Source organism: Pygocentrus nattereri, chromosome 19, assembly GCF_015220715.1.
Source record: "Pygocentrus nattereri isolate fPygNat1 chromosome 19, fPygNat1.pri, whole genome shotgun sequence".
In the NCBI taxonomy this organism is placed as follows: domain Eukaryota; kingdom Metazoa; phylum Chordata; class Actinopteri; order Characiformes; family Serrasalmidae; genus Pygocentrus; species Pygocentrus nattereri.
The window spans coordinates 20,893,055-20,920,778 of NC_051229.1; the positions used below are offsets into that span (position 1 = coordinate 20,893,055).

The 27,724-nt window shown below is 38.9% G+C and overlaps 2 protein-coding genes across 2 annotated transcripts; both read left to right on the forward strand.

The window, feature by feature from the left end:
* Positions 1–1,156: 1,156 nt before the first annotated feature.
* On the forward strand, positions 1,157–10,888 carry dnaaf6 (dynein axonemal assembly factor 6). The gene is made up of 6 exons (XM_017723245.2): positions 1,157–1,351; positions 2,137–2,215; positions 2,761–2,866; positions 8,551–8,647; positions 9,507–9,592; positions 9,891–10,888. The coding sequence occupies exons 1-6, from the start codon at positions 1,259–1,261 to the stop codon at positions 10,018–10,020; spliced, it is 591 nt and encodes a 196-aa protein (XP_017578734.1). The 5' UTR covers positions 1,157–1,258; the 3' UTR covers positions 10,021–10,888.
* Positions 10,889–11,580: 692 nt separating this feature from the next.
* pip4p1a (phosphatidylinositol-4,5-bisphosphate 4-phosphatase 1a) lies at positions 11,581–25,245 on the forward strand. The gene is made up of 7 exons (XM_017723246.2): positions 11,581–11,808; positions 13,534–13,727; positions 15,907–16,013; positions 17,368–17,473; positions 17,911–17,963; positions 18,959–19,049; positions 21,614–25,245. Exons 1-7 carry the CDS (start codon positions 11,688–11,690, stop codon positions 21,755–21,757), a joined length of 816 nt encoding a protein of 271 aa, XP_017578735.1. The 5' UTR covers positions 11,581–11,687; the 3' UTR covers positions 21,758–25,245.
* Positions 25,246–27,724: the final 2,479 nt, after the last annotated feature.

The following is a 27,724-nucleotide window of genomic DNA, read 5'->3' on the forward strand; positions in this document are numbered from 1 at the left end:
CGCGCACGTCATCTAAACCGCTTATCCTTCTGGGTTAAAAAATAAGAGTTAAAAATATTACATCCAACATATTTAGATATACTTTTTAATTTTTTTATGTATACTATCTACGTTTAATATAAAATTATCAAAAAATCTTTTTTTAGGAAATTTTGAAACTGTAATAGAAACAAACTAAAACATCTATTTACATAGATAAGGCAAGAAGTACCTTCTTGAACCCAGTCTAATAGAACTTTAGACAGCCATCTCGGCATATCAGTCATAACTTGATGATAGACTGACTAAATGTAAGTTTGTAACAATAGAGAGAGGGAATACATTTTAAAGGACGAGGCATATGTGAGTAGAGGTTTATTTATTTATTTATTTATTTATGTATTTATTTATTTATTCGTTCGTTCGTTCATTCTTCATTCATTGCCGACATCGCCATCTTGTGGACTGCAAATTATTGATTTTTTTTAGCCCAGCTCTGAATTCTGCGGCTTCCAAATACAGATACTACGGAATTACTGGGCAAATTGAAAAATTATAAATAGCTTTATTCAATTTACTTCATCCTACTTAGTGGAGAAATCTGTGTAATCAACTCCCTTAGTCCTACAGTTTATGGTCCATTTTACTGGGTTGTTTGTGTAGATTTACACTTACAATATTTATATCATATTAGCATATTTTATGAACATTAGCATGTTTTATGAATCACAACTACACAGCTCAACTATTAATCAGAACTGGATTTGGTGCTGACTTTGGTGGCAAATCCTCTCTACAATCCTCTTTACTAAATTTACACCCAATTCTTTGTAAAGAACACAGAAACTCTGAGCTGATTATAAAGTCTTTGTAGTCATATTATGAAAGAAAGATATAAGTAAACAATAAACAGTATAAATATATGGTTTAGACACAAACCAAACTTTACATTAGTAATTTATGCCGAAGGAAGTCCATACTGCCTAAGGTTCTCCAGCTCCAGTGATGTGACTCGGTTTATAGTTGCTTACTCTGCACAGCTGTGAATATGTGACAAGTAGAAAAAGCCCAGTAAGCTCTATTTGGGTTTTTCTATAGGACTTTTATCTGGAAAAATCTCATTAAACAAGCAAACGTAGTAGAAGTTGCTATGACAACACAGAAGCCGTGTCTCCTAGGAAACCGTACACAGGTTCTGTGAGAGGAGAGTGGACATTTCAGACTTGTCTAACCCGCCGAGCTGCTGTCGAAATAATTTTTAAAATTCTGGATTAGAGAGATGGAGGAATTGTCATCATTCCAGAGTCTGCAGGCACTTTCGGCCTTGCTGTCCACACCAGCAGGCGAGGAGAGCGACGAAGAGGACGGAAAGGTTAGCTAGCACAGAGGGCCCAGTTTAGCTTCTCTGGCTAACTCCTTCTAGCGGCGGCTCCAGAGAACCTCTAGAAGTTCTTAAAAAAGTTCTCTGGTTGATCACTGTAGCTAAAGATGTGAGTTAGGCTGCTGCTGCGTGAATAAAACAGGGACGTGTAGTCAGGACAATTGTTAATATTAAGTTGCTCCTAGGTGTGTCTGTGTGTCTGTCCGTTCATGGACTGTTGACCTGTCCAAGGTGTTTCATGCCTTCCACGCAATGAATGCAGGAGGATAAGCGGGTTTGATGTTGAATTAATGAATGGAAAAAAATACTCTAGAAAAGTACATGTTTTCCAAAAGTTTACTTATTATTTCAGTATATTCAAGTATTTCAGCAAAATACACTTACGCCAGTATTTGCCACCCTTGTAGATTTGACTCCAAAAGCACACAGGAGACACAAATGTAAATAAATATCTTATTGTTCAAAGTCTGACTGTAAATTTTGTAAAGTCATTAGTAGAAAGAAACAACCATAGTCCAGAAATCCACATTTTTACTGGAATAACATGATTTGTGCCACCTACAGGATCCAGGTTAATCATTTATGTGTTCAAGAGTAAATTACTGTCCTGTTTATTGGCCAGATCAATGAGCTTGTGTCTTATTTGGTACCTCTAAACACTAAAGACCATCTTTGAGTGATGCAGGTCTTCTCAGCATACATCTTGTCTCAGGGAAAATGTCCTTGCTTCCATATGTAAACATTTAGTGTTTCAACAGCCATTTTCCTCTGCGCAGGATATGAAACAAGTGGCGAGAATGGGCCCGGGACACATTGGTGCATCTTCCTCTGCTTCTGAGAAAGAGGAAAAATCAGGTGAGCTCTTAAAATCCACCATAACTGTGTAATAAAGCATTTGTTGAGATCAGTAATGCAACTGGCTTTACTGACATTCCAACAGACTGTATGATGAGGATTGTATACATTTATTAGCAATTTGCTGGCAATTTTTGAAAATCCCATGCATTTTTACCGTTCCATCTTAGAGTTTCTGATATCAACTAATACCAGCTACTAAAATTACGTCAGTAGGTTATATGGAGAGTTTCAGCCCAGACTGCTTTATGAATTAGGTACAATACAGGGCAGCCAATCAGAACAGAAGTCATTTACATATATCAGCCTTAAAGGTACTTTAACACAAACAGCTTATTTAAATCTAAGGGTTAAAGAAATTCTAGAAAAGGCTTGTGCAAAAATCAATTATGACTGTTATAAGAGGACTTCAGAGAAAACAAAAATAAGTGCAAGAAAAATGTGTGATATGAACATTTTGAGACTTGTGCTCATAAGGACCAAGTGTGAGAATAAGTAATATAAATACCTCTCTTGCATGCTCACATACACATTTGTGTGCAAAGTCAACAGTGCCTATTTGAAGAAGAACACAAAAGACATCTGGGATGTTGAGGAGGTGATGGAAGGGACACACCTTAATGACCTTGCAGATCCTCGTCCCCCGCCTGAGTGAGTGTGTAGCAGAATACTCTGCTGTTCAAATATTGGTTCAAAGAGAATGATTTCTGATGCCTTAGAGAAACTGCCATACTGCCATCATTAGCTATAAGCCCCTGCATGAATACTGTTGCTTGTAAAAAAAAGTGTAACATTGGTCTTATTTTAAAAATTTTTATTTTAAAATACAACACCAATGTGAACATGAAATGCACACACTCACTAGCTTTAAAATGGAATAATGGGCCATTCAAAAATTCCAAAGCATAATCTCTGTAGCCGTGCAGGTCATGACAACCTGTTGTATATGTAGGATATGCTGTATGTGTATATATGAGTATTGACAAATGACAGTAAGGGGGTGAGGGTTTGAATGTATATGGACATTCTTCTGAATTAGTTCAAACTGCAGTCCTACAGTAAAAAGACTTTTTAAACTATTAATGATTAGTTATTATTATCTATGATATTTAGAAGGATTATTATTATATTATTATTTTATCTGTTTAAACCAATTAAGGCATTAATTGAGATAGTAATAAGCTCTATATATATATACATGCATTAATATGGTACAGTCTATCGGGAGGTGGCTTTGCCAAATTTTTAAATAAAAAACTTTATTGAAAGATTGCTGTCTGAAACACAAAGAGTTTCAGTCCATAGGTGGAGCCTTATTTTAGCCACACCTTTGCAGTTTAGAGCAGGAAGTGAGAATGCATCCTTGTCCCTCATGGTCACATAAAGCAGTTAGATCACACTGTTTTGTAGTAAATGTGTCCCAAAGTCTGAAAGTCAGTGTGGAAAATTAGGAATAGTCACTACCAAAACACATATTTTCTGCAGTCAAGTAAACTGTTTAGTGTCTTAATAAGAAATATTTTGATAAGCTGTGCTTTGTAGTGATGTACTGGTATATAGGTACTGTATAATGTTTTTGAATTATGCTCAAAATGAGCTAAAATTGTCACTGAAACATTTTAGTAGTGTTATGATTTTTTTTGGTAGTGGCAAAATGGAATGTTCAACCATTATTTGAATAGAATAAACATAATTAAGGCATAGAGTCACTCAAAGCAAAAGGATTTTAGTCTAAAGTACAAGTCAGATAAAAGTGAGCTTAAACTAATTAGGTAGAAAGATTCAGATTAAGACCATGGGAAAGCCAGTCAAAGACAGAAGTCCAGAAGCTGTGGGACTAAGAGCCCTATGCTCTACTCAATCTAGTTTTCCAATAATGAAGCCAATGAAACACCTTGACCTGTGTGAACCTATATTGAGAATTTATGGAGCAATCTGGTATCCTGGACAGGCTTTCCTCTCCTATATCCACTCTTAATGTGCAATTGATTTCTTTGGCCCAGGCCTTTGAGTAACAGTGTTTGAGAATGAGGAAACACTTTGAGTAACAGTGTTTGAGAGTGAAGAAACACGTTGAGTAACAGTTTTTGAGAGTGAGGAAACACTTTGAGTAACAGTGTTTGAGAGTGAAGAAACACGTTGAGTAACAGTTTTTGAGAGTGAGGAAACACTTTGAGTAACAGTGTTTGAGAGTGAAGAAACACGTTGAGTAACAGTTTTTGAGAGTGAGGAAACACTTTGAGTAACAGTGTTTGAGAGTGAAGAAACACTTTGAGTAACAGTGTTTGAGAGTGAAGAAACACTTTGAGTAACAGTGTTTGAGAGTGAAGAAACACTTTGAGTAACAGTGTTTGAGAGTGAGGAAACACTTTGAGTAACAGTGTTTGAGAGTGAAGAAACGCTTTGAGTAACAGTGTTTGAGAGTGAAGAAACACTTTGAGTAACAGTGTTTGAGAGTGAAGAAACACTTTGAGTAACAGTGTTTGAGAGTGAAGAAACACGTTGAGTAACAGTGTTTGAGAGTGAGGAAAGTGCTGCATCGAACCACGACAGCAGTCATCTAGAAGACAAGTCCACACAAAACAGTTTGGTTGATGACTGATGGATGGGTTTGGACTTAAAGTTAAGTATGCATTCTAATGTAAAGTCTAATTTGCAAATTAAAAAGGAAATAGAATGTTGTCTGCTGTCTGCTCAGAACTGTGTGGGCTTGTCAAAATGCTAAATGACACATGGTGGAGAAATTCTTATGTGCCTTATTGTATGCCACACCTGTAAAGTACAGTTATGGAGATACACTGTAAGCCTTGACATTAGTTAGGGGTACCTAATGTAATACTACACTTTCTGTCTTACAGTTAAAGTGGGCTGGTAGGTATTATGCACTTGTAAATGGTATTATTTATGGTAGTATTGTGCAACAGGTGGCTTATGCAAGTAGGAAGCAGCGTCTAGTCATGCTACAAACAGCATCACAATAAACCTTTATATTAAGTACTGTTAACAAATGTAGAAAAACTTAAATAATCGACTTGTTGGGGGTTTTGACTGTGACAGAGAGCAATGACTTCATGTGAGCAAGAGGAATGCGAGTAGCTGATGTATGCATATTGATAAATCTGATTGGTCCTTTGGCAGGTCCGTCGTCACCTGTGACAAATTTAGTCCCAGCCATTTCAAATCAAACAGAAGAAAAAACTATTAAAAAATCTCTCAACAGAAAAGACCAACGGCTTTCTTTCTCTGCCAGTTCATTGTTAAGACACCACAAAAATTACAGATGATTGTATGTAGAAAATCTTGACAGGAGCTTTAACTGTAGTAAAATCAAATGTAACACACAACTTTTTGTGACTTATTGCTTGAATAAGAAAAGCTGTATTTGCAGTGGTCACTTCACACAATTGACACTGACTTTATTTCTCTTTTCCCTGTATTACAGCGGAAAGTTGTGCAAGTAAATGAAGTAATTATTGAATTCTTTGTGCGTTATTTACTAGTTAGCCAACAAATATTTATGTTGCTGTAATGACTTTTTACCAGTCATAGCCAGGATGCAATAATGTAACATATATTAACAGTGGCCCTTATTTATCAAGCACCCAAGTATAAGAACGCTGATCTTAGATCATCTGTCATCAATCCATGTAGCTCTATTCAATGCAATGTAAAAGATACATCAGCATTATTAATATGAGATGTTTGATAAATATGTGCCAGTGTTTGCATGATAAGTCAATTATCATCACAGCTATCATAATCATGCCCGATTGAACGTAACCTCACCTCCATTATCAGATATCAGACATAGAAGTCCAACTTTTGCCAGAAACAAATGTTTAAAAAGCAAAAAAAAATTTTTTTAAGTCTGTTGTGTTGTTGTTTATGTTGCAATGGCTACACCACTGTCAGTCACCATGTGGTCTGAAACACCCACACAGTCCTGACCATGCAGAGATGTTGATCTTTTCTAGCTTTTAACTCCATTTGAAATACTGTTTAAGAGTTTCTGGGTCAGTCATCATCAAGTCAAATCAAATCAAATTTATTTGTATAGCGCTTTTTACAACGGATGTTGTCAAAAAAGCAGCTTTACAGAATTTCGGAAAAGACAAAGTTTCAACAGAACTGTAAGAATGTACAGAAACCCCCCACTGGGCAAGCCAGGGGCAACAGTGCCAAGGAAAAACTCCCTCAGAACTGAGGAAGAAACCTTGGGAGGAACCAGGCTCACCAGGAGGGACCCATCCTCCTCTGGTCAAACTACCTACAAGTGATTATATTACTAATATTAATAGCAGTAATATTGGTATTAGGAATAACTAGGAGTCTATGAGAACATCAGTGTAGGGTGGACAGCTCGTCCAAGGCAGGTGGTGGCAGCTGGGGCGTGGGCAGTTGGTCTGAAGTGGGTAGCAGGAGGGCTCAGCAGTCGGTCGGCCTTCAGTGTCCAGCCGGACATATGGGTGATTGTATACTCGGAAAGAAAGCAGGTAAATGGAATTAGTTTTATTCTATCCGTTTGTACATAAACAGGAAATGTAAACATTTACAGAGTGTGGCTAATGACTCCGGCAGATCTGACCTCCGGCAGATCTGACTATGACAGCTTAACTAAAAGGAGAGAACCAGAAGGACACACAGACACGGCAGCACTCTGAAACAGTTTGGCATCCCTCCGCTCCACCGTCCACAAACTTGAGTGACCGCGTGCGAGCAGCGGGACGAAGGCACCAGCGTCTCAGTTTACTATAATTCCCTGTGTCCATGGACCCCTGGATCTGCTGCCTTTATCTAAGGGGGAACATTACCTACCAAAAGCTAAACTGAACAAGTGAGTTTTCAGCCTAGTCTTAAAGATTGAGACTGTGTCTGAGTCCCGAACAGTTTCTGGAAGATCATTCCAGAGTTTGGGGGCTTTATAAGAAAAAGCTCTTCCCCCAGCTGAAACCTTCTGAATTCTGGGGACTATTAATAAGCCAGCACTCTGTGATCTGAGTTGTCGTGATGGCTCATAATAAGAAATAAGTTCTTGTAAGTACTCGGGATCAAGTCATGTACACTGTGTAGCCAAAGGTATGTGGACACCCAAACATTACATCTTAAGGTCTGATTCCAGACCTATGGGCATATATAAGGAGCTGTTCCCCTTTGTGCTGCTAAAACAGTCTACACTCTTCTGAGAAGGCTTTTTGCAGGGATTTGCTTCCACTGAGCTGCATGAACACAACTGCAGTCAGCCACTAATGTGGGGCAGTAAAGCTTGTTTCACAGTTGGCATTCAAATTCAACCCAATGGTGTTTAATGGGATTGAGGTCAAGACCTGTATAGGCCAGTCGAGTTCTTCCAGACCAACTCCATGCTCCAATTCTCTAAAATGTCATCCTGTGCTGTCTCATTAAGATTTTTCTTCACTAGAAGTAAGGGTTGCGGGCCAATCCATGAAAAACAGCCCCAGAACATTATTCCTCCTCCACCAAATTTTATGGATTCAGGCAGGTATACTTTTCCTGGCATTCATGCATCAGTCTGCCAGATTATTAGGCATGAATCATCACTCCAGAGCCATGGTCACCAGCACAAAACACCTGTAAAACATCTCAATCAGCTAAAGATGGACTCTTGAAGGAAATGATTAGATGAGTCAGTGGTGTTGACTTAGGATGGAGCTAAAGTTTCCAAAGTAGAACTCCAGGAGCACGGTTGGTGACCACTGCTTAAGAGACAGTGTTTCCACTGCTCCAGGGTCCAAAGGCATTGTGCTTTACACCACTACAGCCGACACAGCGTTGCACGCTGTGACTTTAAGCTTGTGTGTGGCTGCTCGGCTATAAAAACCCTTTCCAAGAAACAAACAGTTCTTTGCTTCCACAGACAGTTTGGAACTTGTGAGTGTAGCAACTGAAGATGTAACAACACTCTGTGCTTCAGCAATTAGCGTTTCTATTCTGTGAGTGTATGTGCCCTAATGCTTCACAACTGCCACTTCACAAAAACAGCACTTATAGTTGACTGGGGCAGATCTAGGAGAGCAGAAACTGGACTGATTTGGTGGAAATGTACAAAGGCCTCCTATAGTCACTCAGATCTTCAGTGCGACCCCTATAAAACAGCCAAACCCACCAGAAGGAGAGTCCACATACTTTTTGCCAAGGAGTGTAGTTTTATATCATTGCCCCTTAATTAATGTGTGTTTTACTACTTATATATTATCAGAGAGGAACCAGTAGATCTTACTCTGTAATATCTGATACAACTGAAAATGTACTGAAGATGGTTTTAGTATCTGTTCCTTATGGTGTGACTGCTAGTATGCATGTTTGTGTGTTTGTAGGTATGAGGTTATTCTGAAGCAGAGCGTGGGTACTGAGGATCTGTTTCTGGGCATGAGCCGAAAGGATCCGTCCTCCATGTGCTGTGACAGCCTGCTGGTATACTCTCCTCCTCCTGTTCGGACTCGCAAGAGCTTCCATTGGACCTGCTGACAACATTGTTATGTAGTGAAATTTAGTTTGGGGGGATATATAGTCTGTACCGGTTTTGGGGTCACACAGCAATAGAATCTTAATTTTAATGGTATTGAGACATTTAAAAAAATGCACTGTACAATGTTATTTGGCAGGTTTTGCAAATTAATTTGAAAGAAAAGTTCAAAATAATTAAAGAAATGAATAGTAACTCTTCTCAGAGTGTTCTTTCTGTCTGGTTAAAAAGGCAGACATCCTACATGACATGTAAGTGAGCTCTGTTTTCTTAGAAGGCAATCCAGGCTGAAACAATCCTTATAGCTTCAGCTTGGGCAGAGTTAAACTGCTGAAGGCTGAATAGGCAGATACCAGTAAATGCACTGATCTTCATGACCTCACAAAAGCAGCAAATTTCAAACAGGCTGTTTATTCTGCGTAGTTTCTATATGCGGACTGTATGGACTGTGGAGTGAATCATGTGTTTTGAAAATGTTTACATACTACATCAAACTCTTTTATTAAAAAATGTTATGATGAAATGAAATGAGCCCTTTGATGTTTACAGTACTATGGAAAGTTTCATTTGGTATCATTTTAAGCAGAGCAGAACAGACCAAACAATCCAGTCAAGTTAATACAAATTATATCAGGTTTGTGAGGCACTATTTTTAGTATAGAATTTCAGAGGTCAGGAAGCACTAATATCAATGGAACCCCATTCTGAAAATATGGTGACATTAAATTTGGTCAATAATGTATAGATGTTGTATAGTTATGGAACCTGTTGGTGTACCTTCTCTCACTATCTCTCTTTCTCCTGCAGGTGAGAGTGAGGCTGCCAGACACTAAAGCCTCTGATCTAGTGCTGGACGTGAGGGAAACATATCTTGATCTCAGAACTCCAAAATAGTATGTTTCTGACTGTTCTTATAAGCTACACATAGAGAAGAAGACATTAAGAAAGAAAAAGGCATACCCATAATTTAAGTTCTATACATTTGAAATGATTTCATATTTAAATATCTCATTTTGGCTTCCCAGCTTTCCTTCTCTTCCATTCACAGTCCCATTATTCGCATAACCCTGCACAGTTACATTATTGTCCAAGCATTTAAAGCAATCAATGAACCCATTAATGAATTATATATTAATTGTAAACATGATTCAGAATGGTTGTAGTGCAAACAATATCTCTTGTTCTCTGCAGCAAGCTAGGCCTGCATCTACCCCATCCAGTGCACAGTGGGGAGGGGACAGCCCGGTTCATTACAGAGCGAGCTGAACTGGAAATCACGCTGCCTATGAACAGACCCCTGGACTGCATCAATCTGGCCTGAAGAGAGGAAGAGAAAAACAGAACCCAGGAGCTGCATCAGTTTCTGAAGAAGGAGATCTGGAAAGGAGGAAAGAAGACTTAATTTGCTACTCTAATGGAGAGTGAGACTGAAAAAGAGAAGGATGCTAAGGAACAGAAACTTTTCCACAGTATATTCAGCTACAAATCATTCACAATATTTGGAACCACAGTTATTCTCTTTGCACTGTCATATGATCACTAAATATACCACAAACACCAGCTGACTGTTACTGAATGTAATGACATTTGTAGAACTACCACTTGGTCTAAAGAGTATGCTAAGCTAACATTATTAGCATGCTCACTCGTATTGTCATTATAATTCTGTCTAGTGAATGTAAAGGACTAAATTGTGTGATTTAACTATTAAGACAGATTTATTTAGTAATTAGGTATGTAGCAAGCCGGTCAGTTGACTTGGCCTAGTTCTGTGTTTATCACTAGCGTCTCAACTGTTTCTGTGTACTTTTCAGTTTTTGGTTCAAAATAAGATGTTTTTGGAATGTCTACATTTCCACATAATTCAGTTATTGATATGTAACAAAGTCATTTAGAGTGGTTTGATGTGAAATAGTTCATTGTAGAGAAATGTACACGCTCTGACTCTTTACATTGGTGGTGACAGGAACCGGGAGTCGCCATATTTACAACACAAATGTAGCCATTTTATTTAATATCCAGGAGGAGCAGGGAACCGCCACGTGTCTTCTTAGTTTTATCTGCAATAAGAGAAGCGGCTTAGGAAATGGATGGATGGATGGATTTTCTTAATTCGTCTGTATTGTAAAATTGTAAGATTAAGTTGTATTCTTGAAATGAGTATTTTCTTAAACATTTTCTTACCCCTATGACAATCTCACACTTGTCTTAGACAGCACGAACGGACAGGGTGGACTTTTTACTGAGTGTCAGAAAATATAATTGTTAAAATAAATCTGTAAAATGTAACATGATATCGATAATCCACATGGCAACTTAACCTAGTCAGCTGTGGGTCAACAAAACATATAGCATACATACAGAAACAATTACAATTTCCTCAAGAAATTAAAACTTTACTAAGAGAATATTTGATAATTTACGAGAACTGTGTTTCGGGACATTCTTGCTAAGTTTTTAGAGTTTGTCTTAAGATCCGTCCTACGTTTTTTCTTAGGAAGGCGTTCGTGAATCTAGTACCTGCTTCATATCGCCATCACTGTGAATAAAACTGACACCGGTTTATGGCGCATTTCGTATCAAACCACTCTGAATGACTTTGTTTACATCGTAATAATTTATTTATGCACACATTTTGAAAAGTAGGTGGAATTTCCCTTTCAGTACAGTGTACGTATTCGGTCACATCTATGTTGAAAATCAATAGTCGTGGCATCATAATTGTGAAAAACAACTTTTTACAGCTATTTACAGCTATTCTTGGCGGTCCTTGATGTTAGTTGGATAATATAAAATCACCTCTTGATGTAAAATAGTAAAAATAAAACGAAACCGCTCCTCTAAGCCCTCAGCAGAGCACGCGCACGCGCGTGCATACGTTGCCACAGCAGCCGGCGTGTAAGCATGTGACGCAGGCGCAGCTGGCTCGGTTCTTCGGCTGCGCCCGGACAATAACGCGGCGCTCCGTTTCTCCGCCTCGCTCTCGGCATGGCAGATGGCGAGCGGTCCCCGCTGCTCTCGGACCTCGGCGACGGAGCCGTCGGGAACAGTGGGAACGGTGGCGTGTCTCCCGGCCCGGCCCCGTACGGTCAACCCAACAAGCCGCAAAGTGAGTAACGCGGGATAGCGATCTGGCTAGCTCAGCAGCTCCCGGCTAAATCCCCTCTGTAGAGCTGCAGGGCCAGGCCAAGCACGGAGATGCACACATCGGCAGTCACGCTCTTTGTATTTTGTCGCTAATGTGCAGCAGTAGGGCGGTCATGCGTGGCCTGATTGGGTGAATGAGCGGTGACTCGGACGTTTCTTGCCCAGCGCGCCAGAAGGAAGAGTCTGTTTTTAATTTGTCAGCATACCGGTCGCTGGGCTGATTTTAGCTGGCACCCTCGTAGCGATTACCTGGCAGCCCGACCAGAGCCGCGCGGATTAAACGATTTAGCAAAAATAAGAGGATAATTAATCGTATCATGCTTGCTCTGTCAATCGACAGAGTCAGACGACATCTCTGATCAAATTCAACAGCAAATGCACACTCATTGTTTTTCAGCTGCTAACGTTAACTGGCTCGTCTGTGGGAGAGCGAGTACTCGCCTCTTTTAATTATTTAGAAGCTGACCGCTAATACGGATTCCCATTTGAGAGGTAGGGCTGGACAGACTGCTTTTCTTTTACATTCCTCTACACAAATGTCTCTTCGGAGGTCGCAGTACACCTTACAGTTTAACGATTATAATAAAACATTGTGTGTTTGAGTAGATGACGTTCACAAACATTGTATGTCAATTTGATCGACAGGCCGACGGGCCACTCCTGAAGCGTCAAATCACTGCCGGATGATTAAAATGGACCAATCACAGTCCTCGGTGGGAGGAGCTGTTTCAGGTTGATGCTCAGCGGAACGTATTTATGGTGGGATTTTTTTTTGAGCGCAATAGCTGATGTTAATGTACTTCTCGTGTAAGGGAGTTTTTGGAGTGGCCGTATTTAACTGGAATGCTCGACCGCAGGTTATGTATTCTCAGGCTGATTTAAGCCTTAAACACACTTGACTGAGAGACTGCATTCCAGTAGTTACATCATAAAGCGCCTTTCAGCGACACCAAATCTCATTTCTGATCCTAATTCGAGAGTTTAGGAAAATGGCTTTGGGAACAAAGCCCTCTTTAGACTCCCCAAAGTACTGCCTATGCTGGTCACATCAGCCTAGTAAAACGTGATACTTCATCGGACCTACACATTTTATTGGCTTTGCTATAAAAAGCCCCTCAGATAAAGTTAAGTTAGTGTTAGTGGTTTATTGTTTGGCTTATGTGAAAAGTAGAAATAAAAGTAAAGTGTGAGACTGAGCTGGAGTTGTAATGCCCACATGCTAATATGTCTGGCTAAGTTTACAGTATTGTTCTGTTTAATGTCTATCATGTCAAAGATTGATGAGAAGCTTTACAGAAGGACCAGGTTGCAGTATCATTATCTCAGCGTATCCATTCCCTTCCATTAATCGTAGATTTACTGAAAATGACTTCATTAGCATGATCACGCAATCAGCACATTTATCATGTTACCTCTTTTCCTTATCATCTCACTATCAAGGATGATTTGACAAGCTTTGAAAGAAAATATGTGAGAATATTGTTGTTTGTAGGTGAAGACAGAATTCAAACGTCTAAATGGTGGTGTGGTAAGATTGATTTTCTGCTGTGATTGGGCTTTTATGTAATGATTGATTTGTCTACATCATGCCTTTCAGCCAAATGAGATTGAATAAAAAGCTTTTAAAGGTGACTCGCTCTTTCTCTTTTGGTCTTTCTGTTTCTCTTTCTATCTCTTTCTCTTTTAGGTTTTCCCCCATTTCCAAGTCCCTCTCAGCCGTCTGTACTGTTGGGTGAGGATCCTCCACCCTATTCGCCCCTGACGTCACCTGAGAGTGGCAGTGCCCCTGTGATAAGCTGCCGGGTTTGTCAGTCCCTCATCAGCGTCGAGGGCAAAATCCACCAGCATGTGGTGAAGTGCGGTGTCTGCAATGAAGCTACCGTGAGTTTCCCTATCACTACACTTTTGTGGACCAGATATCGTGTAAATAAACCTCTCTGACCTGCAGCAGAGAATATATTTTTGGTATGTGAGTGTAAACATGAAAGCCTGGATTAGGTGCTTGATATGGAAATTAGATCCAGCTTAGAGTGACCAGATAAATTTAAAAAGTAGACATTGACAGTAAACTGTCATGCAGTAAAACAATTGCGTTGCCTGTGCAACATATTTTTAAACAGTGGAATACGTTGATAGATGTGTAAGCAACTTTTTTCCAGACTGCATCCACCAAGTCATTCCCTAGCCTATCTGAAAATTTAGCAAGATAACTTCTGCAAGGCTTCTGAGCTAAGCTGGAGTGTTAATGTAACCCTGTTACACAGCTGCTTTCTTTCTCTTACCAGCTGGAAGGCTATTTGTCAGTTGTGTTGTAACGTGTAAGTAATTTTAGTTTTGATTACTATATGGTCAATCTTACGTCTGCTGCGCTCCTTTCTGTTTAAGTGTTAACTAGCCTTGCAAGTCAGACTTCTGACTGTCTTCGGAGAGTGTGGTGTGTTTCATTGCTCAACTGCCTAATTTGACCCTGACTAACCACAGACTGTTGTTTTAACATAGTGTGAAGTCAGATGAGGTGGTCTTTGTCATTCCTCAATATAACTTGTAATCGAATAAAATGTCTTTCCTCAGGCCTGAGTATTTAGGGCCAATGGGCAAAGCAGGGTTGCATGAAAAATGCCTCAGCAGGAAGCAAACAAGTATGCACCAGCAAACACCTGAGGATATCTCGCTTAGGAGAAATGCTTCAAAGAAACTTCTTAAAGTTCTAAAGATGTGATACCATGAACTTCACAAACTTTCCCATCCAATGACTATATCTTGCTTCATTGCTGTTATGGTGAACACAAAAGTTATAAAGTTGTGCCCAGCTTATGTGATTGTAGAAATCAGGTGGTCCATGTACATGTGTAAAGGGCGTCTAAGGCTAAGACTAAACGCTAGCTAGTTGTAGACTGACCCCTTCATCATTGGTCCTTGAAAAGGTACTGTCTGTTTCCATTGAGCCTACAGAGAGCAGTAGAATGAGTTGTAGGCCTTGTTAGTTGATTATTTTTTTTATAAGAGCAAGTTCACAGAAATGGCTAGATATTCATAAGATATTCAACATTTATTCAACATAAAATTATATTTTACAAATAAAATTGCTCACTTACCTCACCCATCAATACTTTGGTATGGATTTAAAAGGTTCATGTCCTATTTGTATGTTTTTGATGTTCCATGACCATTTTCTAGGCTTTTTTGTCACTTAGAATTAAACAGACTTATTTTCTTCTTATTGTACTTTTAAGACTGATATATGAAATGGGCTGTGGTCTAATTGACTTACGTGTATTGTGCCTCATTGAAAAAGCAGTTCAGACTAAAACACTCCTCATAACTTTAGCATGAATGCATGGGGCTAAAGTAATGTAGGCTCAATGGGTGAATATATGTAAATGTTTTTTTTATGACATCACAAAAACATTGAATTCAAAACTTAGTTTCAATATATACACCGTATGGACTGGGGTGAGAATGGTTTAATATTGTTAAGTGTTTACATATGTCAGACTCTTTTATATAAAAAAATGTAGCAAAATATGTTTTTCCATATGTAGGCCCCCTTAACCATACCCCCAGTATCTACAGTATAGTTATATAACTTTAAACTATAATCCTGTCTTTACGCCTACACAACTGTAACCATATGGCTAGCCTTAAAGGGTGAGCTTAACAGAATGTAAGACCCTAAAAATAAAACACTTGGATAAGCTACATGTACAAAGGGCAGCATTTGGTCGATGCTAATGTTAGGTAGCAGAAGTGAAAGAAGTGAAAGTACAAGATATTCATACCTTTGCTTCTCCTTTCAGAGCCATGTCTGCCATAACAGTGTCTTGTGTTTAGTAATGAATCATCTGCGTTCAGTCGTGTGACTTTCTGTTGCACTGAAACAGAATAGGGGCGACGCAGGTAGCGATCAAACTACATCTTCCCTGTAAGCTGGCTAAAATCTCTCTCTCCAACCATGCCACAGCCTGCCTCTATCTGAATCCATGTCCTTTTTACTTTTTCTTTCCACCCCACCGACATTGCCTTTCTTGCCCTAACTCTTATTCTTTTTGTCTCTCTGCAGCCCATAAAGAATGCCCCAGCAGGGAAGAAGTATGTGCGCTGTCCCTGTAACTGTCTGCTCATCTGCAAGGTCACGTCTCAGCGGATCGCCTGCCCGCGGCCGTACTGGTGAGAAAGGGACAAAAACATATGTCCAGTTTGCATAACATCAAACAAATATTTCAGCAAAATAGACAGAAGTACAGACAATATGCAGATTTTAAACATGGCTGCTATTACAGTTTTTTTGCTATGCAACTTTTGTTAGACTTTCATAGAGAACAGTATGTAACAGATATCAGAAACCCCATATACAGTCTAATTGAGATCACTTAACAAATCAGTAGAGTTGAATGCAAGTGTGAGCTGATTTAGACATGTTGTTTGCCTCATGCTAATTTGTGAGGTGTACGCTTCCTTTACTAGTCAACCGCATTAGCCATGTAGCTCTGGGGCAAAAAAAAAAAGTTGTTAGTTTAAAGGAGTGCTTCACCTGAAAATGTTAATGTGTGAAAGCTGGGTGGGACCAGTGCATAGTGCTAACCAGGTTTTGCATGAAGCATTTTTATCCTCAAGGCACTTCAGGTTGGATCAACTGTATGTGAAAAAAAAATTGAATAACCTACAGAATAAAAGTCATCTCATGTGGTGATTGGATTTTTGCCCATGATCTCGGAAGTTATCCGTAGGGCAAATAAAATATAATTTGTCTTTCATCAGCAGCAAAGATATTTTCCAAAAGATTGAAACAGGGCCTTGTGTCATGAAGCAAAGTCAACTTTCAAGTTCAAAGATATCACAAAATGTCAAAGAGGAGAAAAGAGATCATGCTTTCTAAATATGCAGAAAGGAAAGCATTTGTTAAGGATAAACACAATGATGTTGTCACTGCCACTGTGTTGGTGCTTGTGGTTGGTTAGTGTAGTGGTTAACACCTCTGCCTTCTAAGCTATAGACTGGGGTTCAATCCCCCACCAGTGCAAGCGCCCTACACTATACCAATAAGAGTCCTTGGGCAAGATTCATAACACCACCTTGGCCTATCTGTGTAAAATGATCAAATTGTAAGTCGCTCTGGATAAGAGCGTTAGCCAAATGCCGTAAATGTAAATGCTTATTCAAGTGATAATTGCTTTTTGTTCTCGTTGTTTTAGCATGACGTGTATGTGATGATTGGTCAAAAGCACAACCCTGATAGGTCCAAGAGCTGCTGTTGATTCTGAAATCACAAACTAAGCTTGCTTTGTGAGAAAGACGCCCTGAGGAAATAAGGGAGATGGTGTTTGGTTTTAATTTTGTGGTCTAAGAAATGGAAAGTGAAGAAATAGTAAGGAGAGAAACAACAGGAGGCGCTAGACTGAAGAGTTTGTTTGACAAACAAATATTTGTGTGAGAATTCTGACAAATGCAAAATCATTTGAAGCAATAAGATATCACTTTGCAGCACCTTGCACACATTTATTTCTTTGTTTTTGTGTTTCAGTAAGAGGATTATAAACTTGGGGCCAGTACACCCTGGTCCTGCTAGTCCAGACCCACAGCCTACTGGAGCACGAGTGTCATGTGGCCACTGCAGCAACACTTTCTTGGTACTTTCATTGTCATTGTCATCATCATACACACACACACACACACACACACCTTCTAAGCCGCTTCTCCTTCTGGGTCGTGGGGGGTGCAGGAGCCTATCCCAGCTGTCATAGGGCGGAAGGCAGGATACACCCTGGACAGGTTGCCAGTCCATTGCAGTCGTCGTCATCATCATATGCACAAATACCGATAACACTGAGGCAATGCCTGTTTAATATTGTCTTCATCATAAAGGAGCAAATGCTTGTAATAGTGCACATACAAATTCACACTCAAATAACACTAACAACACTGTCCTGGTACTGGTCATCATAATCAAGAGCCGCAGTATTTACGCATCAATGGAACAATGGAATCATCATAATTGTTAATAATCATTATCACCTGTGTTGTCAGCTTGATCACTAACACTGTTATTGTTTTCTTAACATTGCAGTGGACAGAGTTTACTGACAGGACACTGGCCCGATGTCCCCATTGCAGAAAAGTGTGAGTGTCCAATCGATCAGTCAGTCAGCTAGCTGATGTCTGTACTTATTTCTTTATTATCTGTCTCTCATATCTGTTCACTACATGGTTCTGATTTGTTAAAAGATGTCTCTAGTTTTATAAGATATATTTATATTTAGGTTTTATCTGATCTCCCCATTGCATATCTATGTTTGTACAACAGTTAGTTCCAGCCATGCAAGCTGATTGGTTGAGAAGCGTTCTAACCATGCTGATATTTCGCCATAACAGCTTTATTTATTTATTTATTTTTTATTACAAATACTATATCACTCTGCTGTGACACAGTTGCTAAGCAATGACAACCTACGGTTGTAGGAGACGCTCAAGCCATTTGAACATTTTTACTTCTTTTTGCACACAAACAGGAAATGGATACTTCTAAGGTTACATATAGCCAATTTAGTCAGACTCTGAAGATCAGACTAGACTAAATTCTGAAACTGTCATTACCACTGAGCAAGCCATGACAGAACAAACTGGAATTAGCCAGAAAAGAACCAAATACCATTCACCAAACAAAATGGGCTATAAGATGCTTTACAGACTGGATGGAACAAAACAACATTAAAATTGATCTAGCAAAAATTGACAAAACTGAGCTAAACTTGATATTGCGGCAGTTTTATGGCTACAGCAGACCATGTATCAAGTGAGCTGAGTCAGTCACTCTGGCATAGCAACAAGCTGCTTGTTAAGGATCTGTAATTTGGTGAAAGGAATTGCTAACAGTAAAACATTAAATGCCAATTTATCTATTTCTTACTTTTTTATAACTGTTATAACTGCTGTATAAAACCAATAGAACACTCAAAGTTGTGTGTTATGGTGACTAACATCATGGCTGTGAACAAATCACAGCCATGAGCCGAAGGTTGATGTTATTTCGGGATAATAGACTCCCTCCTGTGTTCTATTGCTTAAGCAACATCTTCGATAATCATTCTAAGAACACCTCCTTCCTCCCACTGCAGCTCTTCTATTGGACAGAGGTACCCAAGGAGGCGTAGTCTCTGGTGTTTCCTGCTCTGCTTGCTCTTCAGCATCTCTGCAGCTGGACTGATTGTGAGTGTACACAAACAGAAATTTAGACAATGTGGTTAATGCAGTACAAATATTATACATAATTATTTGTATAATGTTTACACTATTGAGATGATACACAATACGCTACAGAGATATTACACAAATAATATAGAAATGTATTACACAAAATAGAAAAAAACAGCAGCATTTCTCAGTTTAGCCAGACTTCAGCCACCTTAAGTCCAATGTGAAGTCTAAGCATTAGGACAAGGGTGGAACGGCATTCCTTTTGGAAGGTTTCTGAATTTTGAGCTTAAGTTACAGTGCCCTCCATAATTATTGGCACCCCTGGTTAAGATGTGTCAAAAGCCTTAAAATAAATTCAGTTTTTATTGTGGAAACATACTGTCACACTGAAAATTGTAGAAAAATGTAACCTTTAACTCAAGTAGAGTTTTAGGGGGAAAATAAAATCCCTGACTAAGAAATAATTTTTCTTCATAAAATCACCTGTTCCACAATTATTGGCACCCCTAACAATTCTTAGGAAATAAATGTAATTAAAGAATTTCTGTCACTTCTACAGTAGTTTACGAAGTTAATCAAAGTATGTAGGAACATTTAATTAGCAATTCACAACTTCCTGTTTCCCTGGGGTATAATTATGACGTGACACAGAGGCCATTTCTCTTCAACATGGGAAAGACAAAGGAACATAGCATTCAAGTAAGGCAGATGTGTGTTGACCTTCACAGGTCAGGCAATGGCTACAAGAAAATAGCCACTCACCTACACCTGTCCGTATCTACTGTCAGAGGAATTATTAAGAAGTTTAAAACAACTGGAACAGTGGTAAACAAGTCTGGACGAGGACGCAAGTTTATTTTGCCACCACGCACAGTGAGGAGGATGATAAGAGAAATAAAAAGTTCTCCAAAGCTCACTGTTACGGAACTGCAACAAATGGTAGCATCTTGGGGTCACGAAGTCTCCAAAACAACCATCAGACGATATCTACACGCCAACAAGCTGTTTGGGAGGCATGCACGGAAAAAACCTTTTCTCACTCACAATCATAAACGTAAACGTTTGGAGTTTGCTAAGCAGTACTGGGACTTCAACTGGGACCGTGTGCTTTGGTCAGATGAAACAAAGATAGAGCTTTTTGGCAACAAATGCTGTAAGTGGGTCTGGCGTAACACAAGAGCTGAGTATGCAGAAAAGCACCTCATGCCCACTGTGAAATACGGGGGAGGATCAGTGATGCTGTGGGCCTGCTTTTCTTCCAAAGGCCCAGGGAACCTTGTTAGGGTGCATGGCATCATGAATGCTTTGAAATACCAGGACATTTTAAAACAAAATCTGGTGGCTTCTGCCCGAAAGCTGAAGATGGGTCGTCACTGGGTCTTTCAGCAAGATAATGACCCTAAACATATGGCAAGATCTACACAGAAATGGTTGACCACACACAGAATCAAGCTCCTCCCATGGCCATCTCAGTCCCCAGACCTTAACCCCTTTGAAAACCTGTGGGGTGAGCTGAAGAGGAGAGTGCAGAGGAGAGGACCCTGGTCGCTGGATGATTTAGAGAGATTGTGCAAAGAGGAATGGTCGAAGATACCTCTTTCTGTGTTCTCCCATCTTGTGAAACATTATAGGAGAAGATTAGGTGCTGTTTTATTGGCAAAGGGGGGTTGTACAAAGTATTAACATCAGGGGTGCTAATAATTGTGGCACACATTATTTGATGTTAAACAATTATTTCTTAATGTGGGATTTTTTTCCTACTGAATAAATGCACTTGAGATAAAGGTTGGATTTTGCTCTTTTTTCCATCGTGGTCCTATATTATTTAAAAAAAACCTCAATTTATTAGAAGCTAAAGAACACATCTTAACCAGGGGTGCCAATAATTATGGAGGGCACTGTATTCAGCTAACTGTGAAGAAAAATCTCAGAAAAATTCATTTGTTAAGATATGAACAGGTGGTGAAAACCAGGGGTCAAGATGCTAAGATGCCATTTTATTTATTTTCCGAAATGAGCAGTGAACCTACATGTGTCTTATAAGTTTATATGTGCAATGTTGATAAGTAGTTGCAAATCAGAAAATTCTTTGTGCCTGATTTGATTTACAATATGCTGTGTACCTCTCTGCCATGAATGCTGTAAAATGTTATGCTAAACATTTTTTTTACATTTTTTAAACATGAATGCTAAAATCTCAAACCTATCATAAAAATGTCTCTGGTGACATATTCATAAATGTTTCACATAAATGTATGATTCCCAACACCACCATATGTAGGCACCTATTTCAGTGTTTCAGTTCTTCACTTTCTTAAGTACATACTCTATAGAACTTTAGAAGATCTTGTATATAAAGAATTATATAAGATACATTTTGCTAGTAGAAACAGTAGGTAATTAACAAACAAAATAACTGTAAAAAACAGTTATAATTGCTGTAAAATTATTTAAGTTGTGGTTATATGTGTGGGTAATTTATGTGGGCCTTAGTGTTTAAGGGGTTGTTAACTATTTTTTTGTAATATTATTTATTCTCTGTATTTTTTTTTCTCTGTCTCCCCTTTCCTCTCCAGGCGGGGACATGGTCTCAGGCGCGGGTGTATGGGGGTATCTACGCTGCGTGGGCAGCTGTACTGCTTCTGGTTGTGGTGACGCTGGCCAGAGCGCTCTACTGGAGCTGCCTACGGGTCAGCCAACCCCTTCAGAACTTCACATAGAGACAGATATACAGGGAGGGAGGGAGAAAGGACAGAGAAAGAGCGAGAGAGAGAGGATGGGGACTGGAGAGAGTCAGAGTGAGTGAGTAAGGGAGGGAGAAAGAGAGAGACGGTGAGTGAATGAGAGAGGGAGAGAGAAAGGAGGCAGAGCGAGAAAGGGCTGAAGTGAGAGAGATCAAGCACCAGAGATTAGAGTGTGCAAGGGGGCAGATGAGTGGATGGAGGGATGGGGTCCGACTGTTTTAAAGAAATATTTATTTAGCTGAAGTGTTGTCGAGCGTTGGATGGTGTTACCCATGACTGTGTCGCAGATTTACTGACATGTTACGCATCTAACCTCCAGTCGCCGAGCATTTTAATCCTGTGCATTCAAAAACATGCCCACCTCATTCTTACTTTCATTCACCCAAATATATTTTTGTGCCATTTGTGGTTGCAGTAGCTTAGTAGCCCATTTGGCACAGTTTAAATGAACCATGTGATAGGCTCTCACTCTCACACATACATGTATACATACAGTGGCCCACAAAAGTATTTGGGTACTTCAACCATTGGGAAACTTGAATGAAGTTAGTATTTGTTTAGAAGAAAACAACCTCTAGCACATTATCAAAATGATGGTAGACTCTTTGTGTGGAGAAACTGTGGAGAAGAATTCCAACCATACTGCATTAAGGCTACTGTAAAGCAAAGAGGTGGGAATATCAAAGTCTGGGGCCATTTTTCTTACAGTGCTGTTGATGAGCTTATAGTTATTAAAGGAATGGATGCAAACCTGCATAGAAACTGCTCAAAAAATAACAATCTGAAACACAGCAGCTACCTTTTGCAACAATACAGAAAGAAAATGACAGTTTTAGAATATTCTGTTTAAAATAAATGCCACTTGCTTTAACATTTTGGTACCTGACACAAACTTAATACATTTAGGTGCCACTGTATGTTTATACTGCCTGCCAAAAGCATGGGGGCACCTAGCTTTGTCTTCTTTGTAAATTTACAGTAATTTAACATATCAAATAGACAGCTATTTATATCTTGCCAGTTTCTTTGCGATAATTGCAAAGAAACTATGAACTAACTTGTCTTTAAAATAATGACAAACCCCAAAACTTTTTACTCCCTTGTTGTGATGTCCGCACTCATAAGCACTCAGATCCTTCAGTTTCTTAGAGTTAAAACAGTTTCAATATGTGCTTTTTAACAATAGGTTGGTGAAGAAAACCTGCTATACATATCAAGGAAGACAACATAAATCTAAGAGAGTTAAGATGTTCTTAATAACCTGTACCGTTGCAAATATTTTTTCTTATGCAGTTGAAAAATAGCAGTAAAAATCAACCATTACTCTGAGCATTTCAAAAAAGGTAAGGTGACCCCAAACTTTTGATGGTCATTGTACTCGCATGCCCTTAATCCACTGACCCCATTAGCCTACATAACTGGAAGTTTGGATGAACAGGAGCAAACTGGAGATTTTGAGTAGTGTTTAGTCTTGATCGGTTAGATGTGTTTTGATTGTTAATGTAAAGTAATATACAGTCAACAATGTCAGTAGAAGCGTTGTTGTGAATGCTGCCGTTTAATCCGTGCATCTGCAGTCCAAAGTGTAAAGAGGCCTTACAAAGGGACAATTCAGTCTCTCCACCACAAGGGGGCTCTGCTTCAACACACAAGTGCACACATACAAACTCTTCACCTTCCATATGACAACACATACATACAGTACCATGCAAAAGTCAGAGACCGCCCTTCATTTACTTCATTTCCTTTCAAAACAGACAGAATGTGTGAGTTATTCCATTTTTAGTATTTAGTTTGTCCAACTTTTTCCTTTATAACAGCTTCCATTATTTTCAGTTTTCCAAAGAAATCTGTAGTCATATTTTTCCACACCTCCAAAGTTCAGTCTTAGAAGTTGGTTGTTTTTGTCTCCTCATGATCCACTCACGAATCAATGATTCTGAGGTCTGGGTCAAACTGGTGACAATTTTAGTGTTCTAGCAGGTCTTTCATGATTGTTAGGAGTCTCATTTTCACTATATCTTTTCATCATCTCCAGTTTTGAAAAGTCCTGCTTTTCCTTTTACTTACCCATCTCCTTTTAAGTATATCCTGAAATATCAAGTTTTACAAAATGGCCATTTTGATTGGAAATTAAACAAAAGAAGATGGTCTTACTTTTGCAAAATACTGTACACACATACATACTCTAGGGCTGTGACTATATATTGGCGTAACTATATATTGTGCTATAAAATTATGACGTAGTTAGCATTAATCCAAATATGTATATATTGTCGTACATTATGACATTTTGGGCCCTTGATTAGTAATCAAGATTTCAAATTGAACATATGTCCTTGTTTTTATTTGTTTTCAGATGCTTATTTTTTGGAGCAACAGTTGTCACAAATTTTGAATGCTTATTACCTTCATGTATGTCAGTTAAAATTGTGATGTAGTCTGTAAGCATGATCATCATACTGTGAGCAGATGTTCTTATCCCAGCCCTAAGGGTCAGCACATACATGCAGGCATAATGAACTCCGCTAGTGGGTGCTGTTGTAACGCTTTTTTAAAAATCTTATATTTATATGTTGAAATCAGAGTACATCACAACAAGGTCACATTAGCAGCAGATCATGCTCTACTTTGATGCTTCATCTGCAGAATGTCCAGTCGGTATAATAGCCTGTCACTCAAACATAACACAGACATAAACACACACAGGCATAAACAATCTTGCATTCATCCCGTTTTGGCTTTTTGTTCAACTGAAGGCATTTTTATTGTTATAATTTTTTTTTGTGTATGTAAATATTCTTTGTTCTTTTAAAGAATACTGACTGATCTGTTGCACTATTGAGGATCTAACCTTTTGATTCCTGAAGGACTTTCTTTATTTTTCTCTCTAATTTTAAATGTGAAATCACTACAACATTATTTTTATGTACTAACAATCATAGGTGAAACACAGACACACGCGCTCCCTCATCATGACTCGAAAGACCAGCGTTAGAGTGACTGTCCGAGGAATTCTCTTATTTATAACCATAAGGATGATGTTGATGTTTTTTTTTTTCCTGGTTATATGAAATTTGTCATGTTAAGAGTTGCGATCAATGATATGTGAATCACAGGTGTATGGGGTTTCTGTGTTTTAACTGCTCTGTGTTGAAAGCTTAGTTCAGGACTTTAGGCACCCCTGCATTCTTATGTGTGGATATGGAGAAACTGCAGCTTGTTTTGTGCACTATGTTTTTCACTGTGTGCCACCAGCACTGCACAGTTTAAAGGAATGCTTCAGCATTTGTCAACCTAATCTCTGTCTCCTGCATCTCTGTCATACCATTGATTACCATTAACAGTAATTTTGATGCGTTTACCTGAACTTGGAAAGAGAACAGACACTGACTCTACGTACTTGGGCAGCCATTGGGCAGTTGTTGGATTCTGTGAATAAACGTATGAAATACTTGACTATACAGCTCTAAGGTTGAAAGATTTAAAAATCTAATTTGAAACAATATATTCATATTTAAAGCTATCACCAGTGTGCCCCTTGCTTTTGTCTGAGGGCCTGTCATTTATTGTCTTTAGTGGAAACCACTGTCTAAACTACGCATCTTGGTGCATTTCTGTCAGAGTAATGTGGGTTGGGAGGGGTGGGGCTTCTGTTATGCACACAACCACATTCAAATAACTGGGCTTTTTATAAATCAATTATAGATTATTGGGGTTCTAGGTGTGGTGTTGAATCAGAGGTCTGTAGAATCATTGTAAACATTTCTATAAAATACAAAATATTAAAAATCTTAATCTTCTCGGGATTAAAATCGTATTGAATCTGAAAATATGTGCATACATGTAAGCACATATAAGATACAAATATTGAAGTATTAACATTAACATAGGAACACAAGGCAATTCAGGCACTCCTTGTTTTCTGCCTGATAGAGAAATTGTACTGGGATAGCACCAGATTGTATTGAATTGTACAGAGCAAATTCATAGCACAGCCCTTGCATTCAAACAATCCTAGTATGCGAACATGGAAATATTTTACCAAAGTATTTCCTACAAAGGGTTTTCCGAAACAGTAAAAAGCAATTTCGCTTAATTTTGCTTCCCTGGTGTTTTTTGGTATCCATATATAATCAGGAGACAGTGAAAGTTCCGCCCACAACAATACACCTGTAACACGAATTCTGTCTGGGAAAGTAGTCTCATCTCAGAAAGTATGTAATATACATTAATGTGAATTTCAAACCTTACCAAATAGTTTGCATAAATGACAGAATTTAGCAGCTACAAAGTTGCTTCCTTTGTGAGGTTGGAGGGCTTTCTGTTCTTTGCTAAGCAGCTAAACACAGGGAAACGCATGAAAATTATTACCCATGGTGATCAACCATGCTGTAGAGATGAATGTATAAGCTGAAAAGTTTTGGCATATTCCTTTAATGTTTTCTAAGCTCCAGCACTCCTCAAGAAGGCTGTGAAAATAAGCCTGATTTGTTGCTCTTTTTGTTCATATCTTCCTGTTAAAACCATAATATGGTTAATAAGCATGATTACCGTACTGTATTTGGTATTGCATCTTCTCTCAGATCCGATTCAATGCATTATCAAGAGCATAATGTTGCCTGATGCATTGTACCAGATGTTTTGGAGTGGAGGTGATGAAAACGTCCAGTGCTGGGGTCTCCATGAAGGTTCCAAATGCTTGAAAGCCTGTCTTTCTTCCTCTGTTGTGGCAGTCACTTTGGTGGCAACGCTTAACAATCGAGATTAAATGGTTCACTTGAACCTTTTTTTCACCCTCAATAAATGTCAAATGTTTATTCAGGGCAGTGGACTAAAGGTTTCTAATAAAATTTGAATAATCTTTCTCAGTTTAACCATAACATAAAATACCACATGGCAACAAAATAACAATAATATCCTAACTCACTCTGTTAGTGGTGTCAAACTCACTCGCTAAAGTGAATTAACTTATGAATCTGTGAATTGGAAGTTCAATTGAAATGAACTGGCCGGTTTGGTACAGTGGTGCTTGACAGTTTCTGAACCCTTTAGAATTTTCTGTATTTCTGCATAAATATGACCTAAAACACAATCAGATTTTCTAAGTCCTAAAAGTAGATAAAGAGAACCCAGTTAAACAAATGACACAAAAATATTATACTTGGTCATTTGTTTATTGAGGAAAATGATCTAATATTACATATTTGTGAGTGGCAAAAGTGTGTGAACCTGTAGGATTAGCAGTTAATTTGAAGGTGAAATTAAAGTCAGGTGTTTTCAATCAATGTTATGACAGTCAAGTGAGATGGGGACCCTGTTTTATTTATAGAACAGGGATCTATCAAAGTCTGTTGTTCACAACACATGTTTATGGAATTGTATCATGGCCCAAACAAAGGAGATTTCTGAGGACCTCAGAAAAAGAGTTGCTGATGCTCACCAGGCTGGAAAAGGTTGCAAAACCATCTCTAAAGAGTTTGGACTCCACCAATCCACAGTCAGACAGATTGTGTACAAATGGAGGAAATTGTTTCCCTCCCCAGGAGTGGTCGACCAACAAAGATCACTCCAAGAGCAAGGTGTATAATGGTTGGCGAGGTCACAAAGGACCCCAGGGTAACTTCTAAGCAAATGAAGGCCTCTCTCAAATTGGCTAGTGTTAATGTTCATGAGTCCACCATCAGGAGAACACTGTACAACAATGGTGTGCATGGCAGGGTTGCAAGGAGAATGCCACTGCTCTCCAAAAAGAACAATGCTGCTCATCTGCAGTTTGCTGAAGATCATGTGGACAAGCCAGAAGGCTATTGGAAGAATGTTTTGTGGACAGATGAGACCAAAATAAAACTTTTTGGTTTAAATGAAAAGCATTATGTTTGGAGAAAGGAAAACACTGCATCCCTGCATAAGAACCTTATCCCATCTGAAACATGGTGGTGG

What these genes read in the sequence shown, in the direction of transcription:
- dnaaf6 (XM_017723245.2), top strand. Translation starts at nt 1,259, where the DNA reads ATGGAGGAATTGTCATCATTCCAGAGTCTGCAGGCACTTTCGGCCTTG. An exon ending in GCGACGAAGAGGACGGAAAG is followed by an intron (nt 1,352 to 2,136) that starts GTTAGCTAGCAC and finishes TCCTCTGCGCAG; the next exon opens with GATATGAAACAAGTGGCGAG. An exon ending in GATCTCAGAACTCCAAAATA is followed by an intron (nt 9,593 to 9,890) that starts GTATGTTTCTGA and finishes TGTTCTCTGCAG; the next exon opens with CAAGCTAGGCCTGCATCTAC.
- pip4p1a (XM_017723246.2), top strand. Translation starts at nt 11,688, where the DNA reads ATGGCAGATGGCGAGCGGTCCCCGCTGCTCTCGGACCTCGGCGACGGA. An exon ending in GTGTCTGCAATGAAGCTACC is followed by an intron (nt 13,728 to 15,906) that starts GTGAGTTTCCCT and finishes GTCTCTCTGCAG; the next exon opens with CCCATAAAGAATGCCCCAGC. An exon ending in TGTCCCCATTGCAGAAAAGT is followed by an intron (nt 17,964 to 18,958) that starts GTGAGTGTCCAA and finishes CTCCCACTGCAG; the next exon opens with CTCTTCTATTGGACAGAGGT.